General features: G+C 41.9%; 1 protein-coding gene across 1 annotated transcript in view; it reads left to right on the top strand.

The window, feature by feature from the left end:
• LOC146207623 (thioredoxin reductase 1, cytoplasmic-like) overlaps positions 1–17645 on the top strand; it is a 28790-nt gene extending 11145 nt beyond the window's left edge. The window contains exons 3-15 of the mRNA XM_084589253.1: positions 24–238; positions 1311–1383; positions 1480–1548; positions 3028–3075; positions 4948–5090; positions 6792–6907; positions 7026–7251; positions 9981–10067; positions 11540–11770; positions 12780–12887; positions 14091–14186; positions 16641–16775; positions 17178–17645. Coding sequence (XP_084445379.1) covers positions 24–238; positions 1311–1383; positions 1480–1548; positions 3028–3075; positions 4948–5090; positions 6792–6907; positions 7026–7251; positions 9981–10067; positions 11540–11770; positions 12780–12887; positions 14091–14186; positions 16641–16775; positions 17178–17240 — 1610 coding nt within the window. The 3' untranslated portion in view covers positions 17241–17645. The remainder of the gene's footprint in view (positions 1–23; positions 239–1310; positions 1384–1479; positions 1549–3027; positions 3076–4947; positions 5091–6791; positions 6908–7025; positions 7252–9980; positions 10068–11539; positions 11771–12779; positions 12888–14090; positions 14187–16640; positions 16776–17177) is intronic.
• Positions 17646–18801: the final 1156 nt, after the last annotated feature.

Raw genomic sequence — 18801 nt, 5'->3', positions numbered from 1 at the left:
GATGAGCTTCCGTTCATGTCCAGGCTATGGGCCACCGATCCAGGAGGCACTGAGTCAGAAGACAGGACTGTCCGGTGTACCTCAGGTGTTTGTTGGTGGAGAGTTCCTTGGTGGCAGCGAGGACACTGCCACCGCCCATCAAACAGGCGCACTGGGGCAGCTGCTGGTCAACGGTGTCTCCTACGACTATGACCTTGTGGTCATTGGTGGTGGATCTGGGGGCTTAGCTGCTTCTAAGGTAAGCCTGCAGTGCTTACTGTAAAGTATTGAAAACAATGAACAAGTGTTCATTGTGTTCATCTGAGTATGTGTTCCTATTTGCCTTACTCCGTGAAGCACGCTTTAATGATGACGAATGTAATGCTATAGGAACATTGGGGAAAGCAATGTTCAATTGTCTGCTGTAAACTGATAAGCTCTGCTGTTTTGAGGAAAAGAAGAACCATGATTACGGACACAACTTGGGCTGAGCTGCTTAAATTTTGCAACTTGTACTTTGATAGCTCCCGCACTGTGGGCATGTAGAACAGTCATTCTTAAAAGGGTACTGTACAATCTCTGCTGTACTGAATCTCTTCCATCAGTTTTGTTTTCAGCACTGCTAGTTACACTGATGTGGGTTGCATGTAGGAGTCGGAATCTTTTGTTTTTATTTCTTTTTAAATCTGTGGACCTTCAGTGTTTTGAGTGCTTTCTTTTTTTAGTTTAAAAAGACTATTACATTATATACAGAGAAAAAAATCGCATTGCTGCACTCTTCAAAGTCTTGGGAGCCGGGCTCAAGAAACAATCATTCTACTGCTGTTGGTTATGAAATGCCGTAGGGATGAGTTACAGCAAGTGCAGGAAAAGGGAAAGCTGAGAAATAAAACTTCAAGAAGGCTTATTTCTGGATTTTCCTGGCTTATCACCTCACATACTTTTGCTTTTGATCAGAGAAATGCAGCATTGAACCAACGAAAGCTTTGATTTGATCTCCCCTCTCAAGGGGGGTACGAGAGATTGTGCTGTCTTCGGAAACAGGTAGAATTCACAATGTGGCGTGACCATGAGAAGTGCAATTCACTCAAAATTTGACCATCACACATCAAGGAAACACCATTTCTTAGACTTACACAGCGTGTTTCATCACAATATCTCGTCACAATACACACGAAAGCCCAAATGTCACGAAACAATTAATAAATTGAGGAGTAGAAAACTTAGACCAAATTCGGTACTTTATTTGCTGTGTTTCCCATTAAGGAGGGTATGTTCATGTGTATGTATTACTTTTAAACAGTTATTCAGGCATTGTTATTTTCCCACAGGAAGCTGCTAGGCTCGGGAAAAAGGTAGCTGTCTGTGACTTTGTCAAACCAACACCAAAAGGCACGTCATGGGGTAAGTCTTGAAACAGCTGTGACATAAAATAGCATCTGAAAGGTGCCTGCAGATACCTGATTTGTTGATTTTCCTTTCACTGTTTTCCCATCACAGGTTTGGGTGGAACATGTGTGAATGTTGGCTGCATACCAAAAAAGCTCATGCATCGAGCTGCATTATTAGGTATGTGATTGTTATATATTTGGCATTTTTATATCTCTGGTCTTCAATGCCTAGTCATGCAGCCATATTTCAGTTCATGCAAACCGCAAAAAAAAAAAGAAAAAAAAAAGAGTTAAACCCATTAGCTTCTTTGGTTTCTTGCGCGTCTCACTTCGCCGTGTTCTGCGCTGTCTTTTCCAGCTTTGGTTGCTGCAAAGAATCAATAACTTGCCATGTAAATATTGCAGCTGAACCATTTTGATTTAGTTCTGTTCTGAAAACATGCTCAAATCTTGATCCACATCAGAGCTTGATTTAACAGCATTTAAAGGTATTTGGTTAACAAATTGGCACCATTTGTAATCTTTTACATGCATTGGGGATGAAGCCAGAGTTGATTTTTTCCACTTGTATCTGGGGAGTACAGCCTCCTTAATTGTCTTTTCAGACAGATAAACTTTCTAGTCTATATAGAAAATATCTTTTAGTAGCTTTTTTTGGTACAGTATGTAGCGCTTTTAAGCAGGATTTATTAGCGGCCATTTTTTTTTTCTTTTCTTTCCCAAGTCTTCTATATTTATAGTATCATGTACTATAGAGGGCATTGAGTTTCTTGCATCCCTGCAATATTATGTTAGTGTTGAAAAGAAACAAGAGAGCTTTTCCTCACCGAACTATATGCAAATTAATAGAGAAGTACAGTCATCTTGTTTATAAGGGTTTGTTTTTGTTTTTTTTAGAATAGTCGGATCATAAAAGTATAAAAATTAAATGAAGCATCCCGACCTGTACCAAAAGGCGTTTTATGTATGAGGGGCTAATAAAACAAATGAACCTTTTTCTGGAGCACCATCTCTTCTTTTTTTCTTTTTAAATCTACCTAAAGATTTTTCCAGTAGACAATGATTCGCAGGATTCTGGAAATTTGGCCTGGTTGCCACCACACCACTTTGCTTCCATCACGCTTTGGAAGCAAAGGGGTTAAACTGCATGTTCCGAACTTCAGGCAGTATAAGAATAATGAAAATAATTTTTAATATGAAATGTTTAACTTCAAAGCTCAGAATTATCTTCGTGCTACATTTTTCTCAACCTGATTTTCCTCTTATTCTTTCTTTTTCTCTTTTTTTTTTAGCTGTATAACATGCATAGGACACTAGGCGAATGCATTGTGTGTTGTTGGACATTGTCTCTGATGTCACATATGTCATCATGCATAGCGGCTTTTTCACGGCAGTGGGGAACACCTTGTTTGCTTCCTTTGCAGAGTTATATAATGTTCTCAGACCACACACAACGTGCAGAACTGAATACACACATGGTAACGCTTGAAGAGGAAAAGTTTTGAGCTGATTGAACCTGTGCTAGCAGGCACAAGATTTTATACATTAAACATTTAGAGCTAGCATTGTCCATAAATTAGTCTCCTGTAGGACACTAGGCATGAGCGGGTTTTCATCTTTTTGCCTCTTGATAAGGAGTTTTTTGTTGTCATTTCAGGTCAAGGCATCTTGGACTCGAAAAGTTTTGGATGGGAAGTTCAAGATGGTATGTGTAATGAAGCCTAAAGGCTTCATTTTGACTCATCTGCGTAGATGGCGAGTAATGAGATATGAGATGCTCTATTTTCTTGATGAAGGCTTCTCGTGACAATATGCTCAAGCAGGGCACGTAAAGAGTTTATTGCACATTCTGCCAATCCCATGTGGGCAAGGCACATGGGGAAAAATATGAGAATTATTGATGCACAAATACACGCTGGGGTAAGGACACTATGTCCGAAATGCAAAAAGTTATGAGTGTAGCATTTAAAAATACTGAAGAAGCGAGCCATAGAAATTCATTTACACTCTCTTCTTCTCTGCTTTGAATGTAACTTTTGCTGAACTGTCATAGGTTTATCTCGGTTGCAGCGCTTAACCTTTCATTTGAACTGGAGTTCAAAAGAAATTAATTGCTCCATCAGGAACTGGTAAAATGATTGTTAATAACCCTGAGCGTGTCAGTGTGGATTCACCACCAATGTTTCTTTTGCTGTGTGACTCTATAACCTTTTTCTGGCACTCTTGAAAGAGACGGCAAGTACGGAAGGAAGCATTTTGGAAGCCGCAAGCAAATATAGAAGCAGATAGAATTGTAGTGGATTGTCTTGTGTCAGATTTGTTTGAAAATATAGGAAATTCAGTTTGATTTAATGTTGGAAGAAGCTATGGGGGACGCTTCAGCTCTGCCGTTAAGGGTATGACGTTATAGCACAGGTGACCACCTGACATATAAAACCCCTCTTTAATGAAGCTGTGTAAACATGCCTGAAGGGTACAGGCGGTACATTAGAACCCCGCATAGTAAACTCTGATATATTAAAGCGAAACTAAAGTCCCAGTTCATCTGCCTTAGACAACTGTACATTTTACCCCCTTTATAGTAAAGAAATTTTTGGTAAAAATTGGTTATAGTAAAGTGCGCCTGGCTGCGGTGATGACTCCCAGGATATGACATCGGCGCCCGTGCACTACCTAGAAACGCGAGGAAAAGAATTTTTTGTATTTGAAAACAAAAATAATACTGAGTGTCATTTTAAGTTGCTTTACCACCAGTCTTAGCAGCGTTCAGGAAAAGCCTACTTTACGAAGGCCTTAGAGCCATGAGGGCAAGCACGCAGCGCGTAGAAAAAAAAAAAAAAGTAAAGCTGTCTACAAACATAACAAGGAGGCGGCGCGGTCCGTTCAGAAAGTAAGGGAGAGTAAAAGTGCACCAAGAAATAGGGCAGGGGAAGAAACACGCAAACATTCCCAGCACTGTGCAGCACAAAGCATGAGGCAGCAAAGGCAAGAAGTGGAGGTGCAGCGTGTGCGGTCTTGCAGCACTTGACTGCAATGCGCATTTATCATTTATTGCCTTTTAAAAGACAGAAACAGCAAAAAGTGACACCATGTTCATGCAAGGCTTTGATTTCCACATGAAATTGAACTTGGTTGTATTCATAGCCACATCCTCATGCTTAAGAGGTACTTCCACTAGATGTAAGAAATGTTTGTAACTCAAAAAAATTGCATGAGAAGATAAGAGAGCCATGGAAGCTATTTCAGTTTTTTTTTTTTTTTTTCATTGAGCAACAAGACTTGTTCACTAAGTAGCCATTTAACTTCCAGACAGCAGCTTCAGGACCATGTCATTACCAACAACTGATATAGTAAATATTTTTGCTGATCCCCGTGACTTTACTATAAAGAGATTCAATTGTATGGGGATTTTTCATTCACAACGGTGACTCCAGGTTTTCTGGGGAACAGGACCTGTAATGCTATCATGCTAAAAAAATTGACAAGTGCCTGAAATGAGCGTGCACTAGACTTCATTTTCATTGAACAAGTTCAATTCACATTACAATTTTTCTTTCCATGCATGTCAATCACACAGTCCATTTTAAGTGGGAGACGATGCGAGGCAATGTTCGTGACTACATTGCGTCACTCAACTGGAAGTACCGTGTGAGCCTGCGGGAGGCTGGTGTTGACTACATCAACGCATATGCACAGTTTGTGGATCGACACAAGCTGAAGGTAAAAAGGCCACGTTTGATAACTCATTTATTTATTTGAATGTAGTCACTCACGGATGTAGGTAATCCTAAATTATAATTTATAATCCTTTTGTAAATGAAAACTTTTTAAAAATACGTTTAATCTATTTTGAAAGCAAAACATAATGTTGCTTTCAGGAGCAGAGAAGAAAATTTGAAGGTGTTACCATTGTGCATTATTCGTACCTTCCCTGCAATAATTTGTTGAGCCTACACCAAATGGGGGTAGGATTGAGAGGTTTCACTATAATTCACTATAAAGGCGTTAAGTTGTCTTGGTCTGCCACTTGACCCATGACTGTTCATTTGACAATGTCTTCCTTGTTTGGTCACAGTTGGAGGTCTCCCCCTACAGTCTCTAAAAAAATAATAATAAAAATAAAAATTAACATTAACATTCAAATAAATTTGCTTGACCTTTACAGCAACATAACAGATGGCTTAAGCAGGGCTTAAGCCATCTGTAGTTAGGCTTAAGCAGGGCAGTAAAAAAGAAAGGCTAATCCATATCTTAATGTATTTCGCTATGCAAATTTGTTGAAACAAAAAGCAGCCTTTGCAAAATTTGACTAAAATTTCTTGCCGAAGTGTTGCAACTCAAAGCACCGCCTTGACAATTTTGCTTAATGTAGCTTCTCTGCATTTTCATCAGGTCCATATTCAAGGAAAAAAAAAAATCCTGGAAGGTTGAGATTTTTGTTTCTATGTGTTCTGCTTTCGGATTTTATCTGCTATGTTATGTTCAAAGGAGCCACTTACTCCGAGCATTCTCTCCATTTTCCAAGTACAGAATTCCCCACTGGTCACGTGTACAGCTTGACCAAGAGTGGAGGCTGCAACTCTCCCAAGTTGCACATAATTAAGCTCTTCTTTTCCGTAACAGAATAGATACATTTGCCACACAAGTGCATTAAGTTGCAGCTGCTGATGCCATTTTCTATTGTAAATGCAAGTCACAAGTTGCTACAAAAGAAGACAGTGGTCATTCAGACCAAGAAAAACACGAGGGTACTGTTTTAAATGAAAATCTTGAGAGGGCAAAATTAACTTTATAATTAACTTAGGCATAACATAATTTTACAGAGAGAAGAAAAGACAGCTGCATGCTGTGAGTTGGACGCAAACCTTTGTCCATATTATATCACGTGCAGTGCTCACTGAGCTACAGCAACAGTTGTCTTTCCCTTTTTATTTTTTTTTCCTACAAGATGTTTGGCTTTAGGCATATGCTTTCACGTATATTTTTACAATGTCTAGCCTTACTTTGAGAGTATTTCCTAGTGCCATACCTGACCATTGCAGCAAACAGAGTGCAATTTGTTACTCTGCGAGTGTCATATAGAAACGAGGGCTTTGCATGAACCTTCTTATGCTGCCAGTAGCATCAAGACTGCTAGGACCAAGGTTTTTGCAACCCTAGTGCCCCCCCCCCCCCCCATTTTCTGACCATTGCGTGCTCATAAGTGCATGTCAAAAAAAATAAAATAGATTTGTTTATGTCTCTTCATATGGGTGGTTATTATGAGTAGTTATAGCCATAAAAAGAATAAAGACAGTTCACTTAGACTAGTTCTGCATTTGTCTGTGTCGTCCTTAATCTAGAATTTATTTTGCAGTCCTTCATTCTCTTTCAAGCAGATGACTGAAATTTTCTTGCTTTTTTTTTTTTTTTTTTCAACAGCTGACTGACAAAAAGGGTGGGGAGAAGTTCATCACATCCAGAGACTTCCTTCTAGCCATGGGCGAACGGCCACGCTATCCAGATATTCCTGGTGCTCGGGAGTACGCAATCTCAAGGTAGGCTCTGCATCCAGCCACGTTTTAAAGAAACTTGAAGGTTGCTGTAATCGCATGCTCACATCTGACTTCACACGAGTGTTACAATGCCTGACGGAGCCCCAATTTACTTGTGCAGCGATGACCTGTTCTTCCTGCCTTACTGTCCCGGGAAGACTCTTGTGGTTGGTGCATCATACGTGGCACTGGAGTGCGCAGGCTTCCTTCGGGGCATAGGGCTCGAGGTGACGGTCATGGTGCGCTCCATTCTGCTGCGGGGCTTTGACCAAGACATGGCAGAACGCATCGGCCAGCACATGGAAAAAGAGGGCATCCGATTCATCCGTCCCTGTGTCCCTACCAAGGTGACTGCACTGTGGAGTGTTCCTGCATGCGTTTACTTCTTTCAGAGGCAGAGTTGTATGTATGTTGCTGTACTGAGCGTGGTCGTGCCACTTTAGTTCGTTCATTAGGGTACCTGGTTATATTACAACCAGAAAATCTTGTATTCCTTTGACAGCAGGGCTCTACTGCTTGCCTGTGCCTAGTGTGCAAAACTGGGTCAGAGGTGAATAACTCTTTTCACTTTGTTTAGGACCATAGCGAAGTGTGAAAGTGCATTTGTCAGCAACCAGTGTTAAAAAACAGGCAACCAAGAGCGCATTCAATGCATTTTGAAGATAAAGAGCGTAACGGAATTGTTGCCAAAGGTTCGTAAATGACTCAGTTTCACGTGCTATCAACCAAAGATTTGCAGGGAGTTAGTTGTATGTGTCAGCTTTTGGAACACTGAGCATAAACCATAGCTGTCTCACTCCAAAACCATTTATGTACAGGGCATTTGAGTCAAGTGGCAATGAGCCTATAAGACCCCGTAGAATTATTCACTTGAAGTTAGTTAAGAAGGCAATTAAATCAAATCTCTTGCTAGACGACTTAAGGAAATAATTGCACAGTTTTATAAGTAGAAATAAAGGTTTCCCTGTGCTTCCGCGTGAGAGGCTGCTGCTCATCTGCTTCTGTAAGGGTATTTAGCTTTTGTGGCTGCAATTCTGTTTTTATTCTCCAGCTTATGCCAATTTCTTCCACTGTCTGTGGCCTTCATCAGAAAAGGCATCCTCTTGTGTAGTCGTCAGAAAACTAATGCTGCTGCAGCTATCTGGGAGGAATTAATGCAGGTAAAGTCAAGCCCAGATATATCGAAACAGGGTATATTAAATTATTGGCTATATCGAACTGCTTTCATATCTCCATGGAAATCACATAATTTCGTGCAAAAGTATAGCAGTGTTTATTCGTTTTTGTCAAACTCCCACTTACAGAACATTCAATATATCGAACTGCGCACAGTCTTCCTGAAGGGGGCATTTCTCGTAATGGTGCTCTGATGATAACTTTGCCCACTTGGAGCCGGGTCGGCTGAGTGTCTTTGGACTCCTGTTCGAACCACTTGACAGTGGTCATGCGGTGAAGCCAGCCAGCTGACTGAAGGCTTACTGTGGCTATTAAGGGGAAAGCCTTTAATGCCTCATCGTTGTCGGCAGAAGGTTGTCAGCAGAGGTGTGATGCTTTCGAGAGCGAGAGTTAAAAATAAATTAATCAACCTTGTCTCCATGGGGAATTGAACCTCCATCCCTTGGATCCCCAGCCCAGTGCTTTACCAACTGCGCCACGCCCCGGATCCTGAAATGCTCTTCATAATTCCCCGTTGTCTACCGCACTTTAGTGGTCCAAAGTGCCCTCTAGAATTTTGCGCAGCCTTCTTCGCTGCTGAAAGCGGCATAGAAATCAATTTGACCCATTTTTAGTTGAGCTGTTATTGTGTTTATAGGGTACCAGTAACAGAATTGCTGCTCTTGATGATCGGCGGTGGCACCGCCAATTACCATCTGCTGCAGCTTTATTGCGAGCCCCAGATCCAACGGCACTTCTGCTGCTCGGTGCTCGAGATGGGCAATGCGTGCTCTAGTGCTCCGGTTTAGCCTACAGAGTGGCATATGAGGGTGCACCTAAAGCATCCCTTGTTTACACGTGTGGTACACGTGTGGTCAGAGTTTCTGCTCGCATACGTGTGTGCCTCGCAGGTTTATGTCCGGGTTCAACCATACATGCCAGGCTGGCACGGGCAGAGGCATATTTTGTTATTTTTGGGTAGCCTCACCATAATATATGTACATGCCAGGTGCTTCCTGCAAACGATTGCTAATAGCCAGTTGCAATGTGGAGTTCAGCTTGGGGGTATGCCTTGCAGTCTGATAAATTATTTCAACACGGGAATTTTTGCATTTCAAGCACCTTTCATGTGTGCATATTGCAGCCAGATGTGACCTGTAGTGCTCTCCGTCATCACATTGAGTGAGCATCGCAGTTTTGTATGTCACTTCTTTGGCTGAATTCACAACATTTTCTTCTGGCAATGTGCAGCTCTTCCAGATAGACGTCGCATCATTTGCTGCTTTATCATCTGATGACGCATTTCACAGCGTACACTTCCATCCACCCTGTCTTTACCTTGCATTGAAGACTCGTGAAAATTACTTGAAAAAAAAAAAATCAGCATCACAAGTATATGCAGCAGTGCACTGCACAAGTAAACGGTTGATAGTGCTACATAGTATACAACCAATTTCGTGAGTGTGCACAAATATTGCTTCAAATAAGCGCGAATAAAGATATCAAAAAGTAAAGAAGAGACTTGCTAGTGTGAAATATCAAACAGTGCGCTTTCGGTCATGTCGCCTACCAAGTTGGGGGCTAGTAAATCCTTTTTCGTGCATGTTTTTTTGACTGCTCATTAACCCAAAGAAAAATTACTCTTGGAGCTGCCCCCACGTTTGTGTCGCAGTGCATTGGCAGCGGGGTCAAACAATGCAGGAAAAGGAAATCGTGACGAGGCAACTGCATTGCTGATGCGACTGGCTTCAGTCCCAAATGTGAAAGGCAAACCAGCCACGAGCAGCATGGCTGTCATTTTGCACTCTGCTTATAGAGCAAAGCTGTCCACTTTTTCTTCATGGGACAATTTGGAAGCGTTTTAGTGTCTTATTTGGTTGGCTTTTCCAGTTCTAATGTAGACCTTTTTCTTCAATTTCAGTTGGAGCTGGTGGAAGAGGGCTCTCCTGGAAGGGTGAGAGTTACTGCTGATGCAAATGGGGCTGAAATTGTTGAAGAGTTCAACACGGTGAGTTTTGCTTTACTGCAGGATTAAGCTTTCAATAGCAAACCACACGCTAGGGGTGTGCGAATATTTGAAATTTCAAATGCCAATTAGATACATTTTTTATATCATTCATATTAAAAAGTTTGATACTATTCAGAATTTTTCGATATTGAAGGCTGTATACAGTTTGTACTTGATTTTTCTGTAGGGTAAGCACTGTTGTGAAGTTCAAGTTTACTTTACAATTGACAAGGTAGTTTGCAAATGTAACTAAACAAAATGGCCAGTGTTTGCTGGGGCTTTTTTTTTGTTTTTACACATTTTTTTTCTTTGCTGATTAGATATTCAGTATTCGAAGACATTTTTATTGCGAAAGTAATACTACTCTAGGTTTCGAGCCTTAAGCGTGGCGCGGCCGCACCCACGTGACGCTGTGACGTCACACCCCATGTGACACTAGGGTGAGAGCTGGGCTACCAACTGAAGTGGTCAGCGTAGCGCGGTCGCAGCCACGGCGCAGCGCATGACGTCACACCCCACGTGACTGGCAGCCTGGCATGTGGGCTGGCAGAAGCTGCCAACTTGGGTCTCTCGTTTCACATGGGACAGTTATGTCAGAATCAGCCTGCTAGGACCCTGGCATTCATGTTACCCCTCTAGGCCACTAACACATTCTAACGGTTGGTTAAAGTGGGGCTTTATATGTGGGCTGAGAAAGGAGAAAAAGAGAAGAACGCTCGGTCACCCGCAGCTAATGCTTTCACTCAATATTTGGTTCAGCGGCGTTGAACCCTTGTAATTTTTTTTCCCATATTCTTATTTGATTCATATTCAAAATTTCAGTATTCGCATGCCCCTACCGAATGGTTTTTGCATGCTGCTACTAATAATAATATCTGAATGGCGCATATTGTTTAAGTTTTAGTTATGCACCTTCTCTTTGTCGGAATCATTTTGTAGCGGTAAAAACACAGACACAAAGAACACGAAACACAAGGGACACCAACAAGAAATTGCCAACTAGCCCAACTTGACGTTTTAACGAAGGTTCTCTTTGTCATGCTTTACTTTTTAATCAAAAGCTTGGCCAGCAATATCTCCTTGACAATTCCTTTTATAGCAAAATCTAATGGTACACTAAATTAAACGCATTCTATCTTCATGCTTAACGTGGCTCCCATTTTCACGAAGGAATGCCAAGTAGAGTGCACTGGTGATGAGCAAGAACTTTGAGTTTTTCGCTTTTCAGGACTTTGTGTGGCTGCAGTATCTTTGCAGGTTTCAAATCCAGTTACATTTCTTAAAACCTGTTTTTGCGGCTAAAAAAAAATTTAGTATTTTCTCTCCTGCAGCATATTTGAAAGTTGATGGCGATTCACCTGTGTTTAGTCCTGGCTGCTTTGAAAGATGCCTCTGGGAGAAAGCTTGTTTTGCAAAAGCGGGCACATTTAGCTGGAGCAAACTTAAAAATGCGCCCTCTGCTGGTGCTGCAGGTTCTGTTTGCAGTAGGGCGCGAGCCGTGCACACACAGCCTCGGACTGGCTGAGGCCGGAGTGAACGTAAACCCCAAGAACGGCAAGTTGCCCACGGTGAACGAGCGGACCAATGTCCCTCACATCTATGCCGTGGGCGACGTTCTCGAGGGGCGCCCTGAGCTGACTCCCGTCGCCATCCAGGCGGGCATCCTGCTGGCACGCAGGCTTTACGGCGGCAGCGACGTCCAGGTGAGGCATCACACTATTGTCTCGTATCCCAGGCAGCACAATTCATTGGCCAATATCGGTATTGTTCTGGCAATACCTGACCCAACATAGGGTCAGCACATTGCCAACATAGTGTCAATATTGGGCCGATATTGTGTGCTGCCTGAAGAGGCGCAGCGCTGTAATGCACTGACGAAGTGTGCAGTTCTAATTGGAGCAGCCACCGGCCTAGGTTGTTTTTTTTTTGTTTTTTAACTTCTTTTTACCATAACAAGCGCTATTAAGAAATTCACCCTTCTTTCAAGTACAGATTCCAGTAACTTTGAGGCTAGCTTGATGCTTTTGAATCACATCTGTAAAAACATACCTTGAATCACTTTTCTGCATCTCTGAGGTCATTTCTTGACTTCCAGTTTATAAACTTTTGTATCCTAGTGATTGCAACGAGACTGGCAAGTATTAACCGATCACTGGCCTTGGATGAGAAGTGAAGCTGAAATAGCATTCGTAATGCTGCTTCACCATTGCTAATGTGGAAGCATTAATGTAATTACAGAGCTTCATTTATTTGGTATAGTCAATAACTTTGCCATACCTTGCTGACCACATAAGTATGTTGCCATTGAAATACAAAAGATTAAGCAACGCCGCCTGCGTGCAGAAAAATTTCTAGAAGCCAGTAAGAGCACAGTCAAGTGCATTGGATTGGCCTAAATGTTATGAACATGAAGGACAGCATTAATAAATTAATTGGTCCATTCAACTTCTACTTTGTTTTACATAGAAACTAACAGCAGGCAAATTACTTACAACCTCCCTGTGGTGTATGTTAGTCTTTAGGTAATGTAGTCAGGTGCTCCTAATCTTTGTAAAAGCTTTGTATTGTGCAGACAAGACTGGACATGCTGCAGTTCAAATGCTTGCACAGTAAAGAAAAAAGAAGTATGCAGGGCTTGATTGACAAGTTTTGCAGACAAAAAAAAAAAAGCACTTCAGTGTCCCTTCAAACTTTACTTGTTTAATGTTGCAGTGTGACTACACCAACGTGCCTACAACTGTGTTTACACCGATTGAGTATGGCTGCATCGGATACTCGGAGGAGAACGCCATTGCCAAGTTTGGTGAGGACAACATTGAGGTGCGCACACCTTTTTTCTTGCATGCACACTCATTTTGTGTTGAGCGAGAACAGTGTTCTGTGGAGCTCTTGCTTCTCATAAGGCCCTCATCAGACAACTTAGTAACAATGCTTGATCCGAGCATTGTAAACAAGTGATTTTAGTGATGCTTGTAATCTTGCTTCAGCAAAATATGTGCGCCTGATAAAAATTTATTTTACTCTGAAGAAGCTAGCACCTTAAATGAGCAAAACACAGACGAATCATAAATCTTAACTCATCTTAAAATACGCATAGTTGGATACAACTCAAATCTGCAGTGACTGTTGCACAGAATTTCTTCATGGCAAAAAATAATTCGCCGTTCAAGCTATTTCTCGTTGCTGAAAGAATAAACATCAGATGTAATTATAAGTCAAGATTTTCATTGCGTATGCCTTGTTTGATGTAGTCAAGCATCAGAAAAGGGATTTCGTTTTGATTGGTTAGCAGAACAATATAAAAAGTCGATGGCTACTAGCCATCCTATGTGGTCTAAATCATCCGGGAGGAAATTTCCACAATGCAGTAAATTCAAAAATTAGCATTAACATCTTTCCTTTCTCAACTTAGGTCGTAACAATCATGTACCATGCTCTAGAAAATCAGTACACACATGTGTATGCTGCACGGATCTCATTCATTGCCTATGAATATTTTTTTTTTGTTTCGCTCACATTAAATTTAGAACACTATGTTGATGCTTTGCTGTCATGATGTGATGCTATTGCAACTGCCTCAAGTAAAAAAAATATGTGGGGGTTTAAGCATGGCTTGAACCTAGTGATAGAGCGAAACCTGCGAGTTTTGCAGCAAATTTTTTTGCGGACACCTGGATTTAATGTGCCGCCGTCACAACGTTCGAACGAACATTCCGTCCTAGCAACTTGGTGGTGTCGTTCGCCTCTACCGATTACCCAGTTTTCTGTCCTCCTCATCTTATTCTTCATCTTCTTCCTCTTTTTCTTCTTTCTCATCTTTTACCTCTTTTTTTTCTTTTCTTCTTCGTCTGCCACGGTGCCACGCCGACAGCTTGAAAACCTACAGTAGTGTAGCTTTCGCTACAATAATAGTTTCAGAGTCCTTTTCATTAGGGAAAACCAAATGACTACAACAGCTTCATTATGGACGTTCAAGACACAGCCTGCCTTCATGACTATGGCTCCTCTGGTTTCCTAACGCAGGTGTTCCATACAAGCTTCACGCCACTGGAGTGGACTCTTCCAAAAAGAGGAACGGATGCAGGCTACTTGAAAATAATTTGCCTGATCCCTGAACGCGTAAGTTTAAAGCCCGCTTCTCTCGTCTCACGGCCAACACAGGGCACTTTTTGGCCATGGAATTTTATTGTTGATCTGCATGATACCATGCTTGTCATCACTCTTGTTTTACCTTAAATGTTGGGGTACGGTTATGTGCTCAGTGATGAATTGCGTTCAGAAAACGCGAAGTTGGTACGGAACTGAGCTTTTCACAGTCAAGACCTACATTATATCGAACACGGTTATGACAAACTTTGGCTGTATTGAACTCCTCCAAAACGTTTTTAGCACCTAAATTTTTACTCTATATAGTATGCCCCATGCACCGCCTTAGCCACTAAAAGTCTCCTAGCAGTCTTTCTTTTTTTTTCTTTTTTTTTTTCTTTTTTTTTTTTTTTTGTTTTTCCGAATTATTTCAATTTTATGCTGATGGTACAGTTGTAAATGGGTGAAAACAACAAAGTGAGCACTTCACCTTTTGTAAATTCTATGCGTCTGAAAGCGTAAGTGCTCTGGTCCATGCCCAAAAATATTTAGTGACATCATTGTCGGCAAGCACTGAAGATCATTAAATGCATGGCCTACTGCTATTTACGTTCATAGCCAGCTTTACCTTTTTTTTTTTTTTTAATTTTTCCTCCGCACACTCCGCGTACTTTGCCTTGCAGTCCCAAGGCCTTTGGACAGCTGGCGAGCCTCGTTGTTAAGGCAACTCAAAGAGTGCAGTTTTGTTATTTCAGGTATCCATTGAATCTGAATGTTAGCCTCTTGAACCTGCACTGCACGAGGACAGTGAAGACATTATTCCGCGATTATTTCGCGAGAAGTAGATCGCCATATCCAGCTGCTTTTACTATAATCTGTGTTCATTGAAGATTTGTGTACTAAAAACAAACAGAAATGTACAGTAGCCTCGAAAAGGAATTCTATGGAAATTCACTTCACTATATCTGAGCTTGCTATAGCAGTGTCCTATTATCCTGTAATAGCGAACGTCTAAACATTTGTAACAATTCACTATTGTTTCAAATACTTTCATAAAAGAAAAAAAAAAGATTGGCATGGCACTCTTGATTCATGGTCATTCGGTACCTTTCACTCTTTTCTGTACTGTGGGGTTATAATACGGATATAAATAGGGTTATCCCCGCTTAGTCGCGGCTGACTATCCAAACCACTAACACCCCACCCTGTGATCACGCACGCTACCATGCGCAAGCCGACAACTGCGGACTGTGCTCTTGGCGATAAAGGAACAACACGTGCCAACAATACACAGGCATTTATTTCTGGAAATAACAACGGTGCCAGCTAGCAGTAAAACACACTAATGAATAGGTCTGACTCGCCAGCAAGGTTACAGGCGAATGATCACTCTAGGGCAGGGGATAAACTCCGAGGCCGGAGTTTCAAGCGGGATAAGTCTCTGCTAGGCCTCGCCTTGCTGGCCAGAACGGAGCCCACGGGGATGCGTCCACATGAGACCTGTTCTTGATGCCAAAGACGAGTCTTCTCCCCGTGTGTGCAGTGTCGAAGCCGTCTGTAGGGCCCGTGCTGGCGCCATCTTTCGATAGTTGATGTAAAAGGCGGATGCTGGCGTCCTTTTGTGATTGAGTAACTACCGCAGAGGTCTTGGGGAAAAGCAGACTGTAAAGGTTGACGATGTGAGATCGTTCCCCATAGTATTAGCTGCTATCCACTACTGCCTGTTGTTTCATTTTTTTGTAGACTCTTGTTAATTTAAGATTTGCTTCAGGTAAGCCTCAGTTTCAGGTTCAGATTTAGGTCCTACCCAAACCAAGTCTCATTAAAGGAGGTCTCCTCCAAGATCATGACATGACTGTACCTGACTTTTTTTGTGTGTGTGAATAAACACAGAGATATATGTTTTGGCTCAACTCATAAGCAGACTGTGCTTTTTGCATCAAAGCATAAAATTCGTATGGACATTTGAGTGTACTGTATCAAATGAAGTGTCTTGTAGAAATATTCCAAACTTACTCTGAAGGAACGGTCTTGTGGCCGATTTAAAAACTAAAATCATGCTTGTCAGCATAAGCTTTTTAATAGGCCTTACTATCAGGCACAGTCTCACGTGTGTTTATTTCAACATTTTACATGGAGAAAGTAAATGCATAGATAAGCAAAGTGTGATATAGGTAAGCATGAAAGCCGTTATATTAGTGAAGAAATTATCATAAACAGTTTCAACAGCAGTGGCGAGCAAAAGCTGTCAAAACTGGAAAAAAAAATTAATGTTACGTACAGATAAGTCGGATGTGATTGACAGCCACTAATAGACACCAAAGAGTGGGAATCGCCATGACATTAAGAGCCAAATGGAATCTTGTTTTGGAACAAATGCTGTAAAGACCAGCTTTGATAGTCCTGATGAACCTGCATGGTTGTGCACACGGACAATCATTACCCACTCTCGTTCAATGACTGAATGGAAGTTGCCTTGTCTTTCAGAATCGCATTCTCGGCTTCCACTACCTGGGGCCTGACGCTGGCGAGGTGACTCAGGGCTTTGCTACTGCTATGAAGCTGAACGCCACCAAGGCTGACTTGGACGCCACAATTGGAATTCACCCTACATGCGCTGAGGTACCATTATTGGTTTTCTCACTTGTTATGGTTCTTTCACTGCAGTGACAATTGCGTATAGCATGCAGCTTTTCTTTTTGTAGTCACATTCTATTGGCACGATTATCTTTTAGTTTCTGCATATTAAATTGCCCTGCTATGCCATCTCACTGCTTTGAGGGATCATCGCTTCCCTGGTTTGCAGTGAAATCAAGATTGTACGCCCCCTTAAGACTTTAGGTCTTTAATTAACCAGGCTGGTACAAGCTGCCACTTCGAATCGTTTGTTTTACTGTTTAACTAACAACTCGTTTAATTAATTGAGACAGTAATTGCACTTATCAACTATTAGGGGTACTTGTGTTATGTTGGTACTGCTAAGTAAATGTCTGCTGCATTCTCTCTCTCTTTTTTTCTGTGCAGCTCTTCACGACTCTCACTGTGAGCAAAAGGTCCGGGGCCAGCACCAAGCAAGGTGGTTGCTGAGGTTAAGCCCCGTCGCCAAAGTATGCGGCCGCCTGCTACTAAGGCACAGCACACAACTAACTCTCACAGCGTAGGATGTTTATTGCAAGCTGTACCCTGAGTTGCTGTACACGAATGCACTGTGCCACACTAGCAAGCAACCACACGAGTGGCAGGCTGGCCTTCTTTGGCGATGGGAGAGAACTCCGAACCCAAGCAAGAACGAGTCCCACGGCTCTACACGGAAGTGTGACCTATGACGGCATTGCCGCGAAACTCAAGTATTGAGGGCGACATGCCTGATGATGCCGATGTGGCTCTTCTGTAGAGCTCAAGCATGAAGTTGCTAAATTTTTGGCAATTTCTTTTACTTCAATGCTGTACTTTGTTGTGCTTTTCAAAGTAAAGAGTATTTATTTAAGCGTATCCTGATGGGTCTTGCTGTATTACTTTCTCTCCTGCTGTCCATCCCTGCCCAGTCTCTCGGTGCAGTATAGTAGCTGAACCCAGCTGTTCTGCTTTGCTTACAATATTAAAAGGAGATTCACACAGCATATTAGAAATCTATAGGTATTTGACCTCATCGTTCCACCTGTATTGTGTTGTTCTGTGATAATTACGGCCCTTCATTTTTGGGTTATATCTCTAAGGAAGGGGGAGCTCGAATTAAGACACAGGTTGTTTACTGAGAAATTTTAAAGTTGCGGAATGTTTCAGACTAGTTTGCATTAAAGACTTCACTAGCTTCAAGCGCTGTGGCAAACAAAAGGCAATTTTTTGCTGATCATTTTTCATTTACATCCGATCCTGGATATATCAAATCAAGAATCCCCCAAATATTATGTGCAAAACTATAGCGCTACTGGTAGTTTTTATCGAACCTCCATTAATGAAACATTTGATATGTCGAAGCTGCATTGTGCACCTGCAAATAGTGCTTCTCTTAATGCCACCGCACTGCTTTGGTGCCATGTGAGGAAACTGACGTTTGGTGCGACGCTAACCTGGCTGAACAAAGGCATTGGGTGTCTCGCAAGGCCTGCTTTGCTGCTCCTTGATCGTGTTGAAAGGTTATGGTACTTATAGCGCACTGTTAACACGATCAGGCAGGGCAGCGAAGAGTCTGGAGTTAAGCACGCTAGGCCTTGTGAGGTGTGCTGCCTGCACGCAAGATTATAGCACGTTGTTGTGGAGTGTGCGTTTCTAGCGCTCCTGCTACTGTTACTTTATGTTGCCGCCCAGTAATCATCATTCACTGCAGTGTTGTGTGTGCCGAACTATTTGGCTATCTCCGTGCGAGATATGTCGGGGATCAAGCTGTAGAGAATGAACATGGCAGGTCACATTAAATATTTGCAGAGGAACTATTCTAGACCTAGTATGTGTGCGAAAGCACTACCTTGGTGTAGTTTATTTTAGTAGATATAGGTGACATCGCTGCCTTCTCGCCTGCTGTTATTCATGCCATTTAGCGCTGTCGATTTCTGCCTCTAATAGCGAAACACAAAATGACTCGAAACAGCTACACAAGTCTTCTTGAGCTAAATCAAAATGTTTCAGACTTGTTTGGCACGACATTTTC

The sequence above is a fragment of the Amblyomma maculatum genome, chromosome 1 (assembly GCF_055883805.1).
Source record: "Amblyomma maculatum isolate TAMU_Amacu chromosome 1, ASM5588380v1, whole genome shotgun sequence".
Lineage (NCBI taxonomy): Eukaryota > Metazoa > Arthropoda > Arachnida > Ixodida > Ixodidae > Amblyomma > Amblyomma maculatum.
The sequence above is the reverse complement of the archived record's forward strand: the minus strand, read 5'-3'. Positions and strand labels throughout refer to the sequence as shown.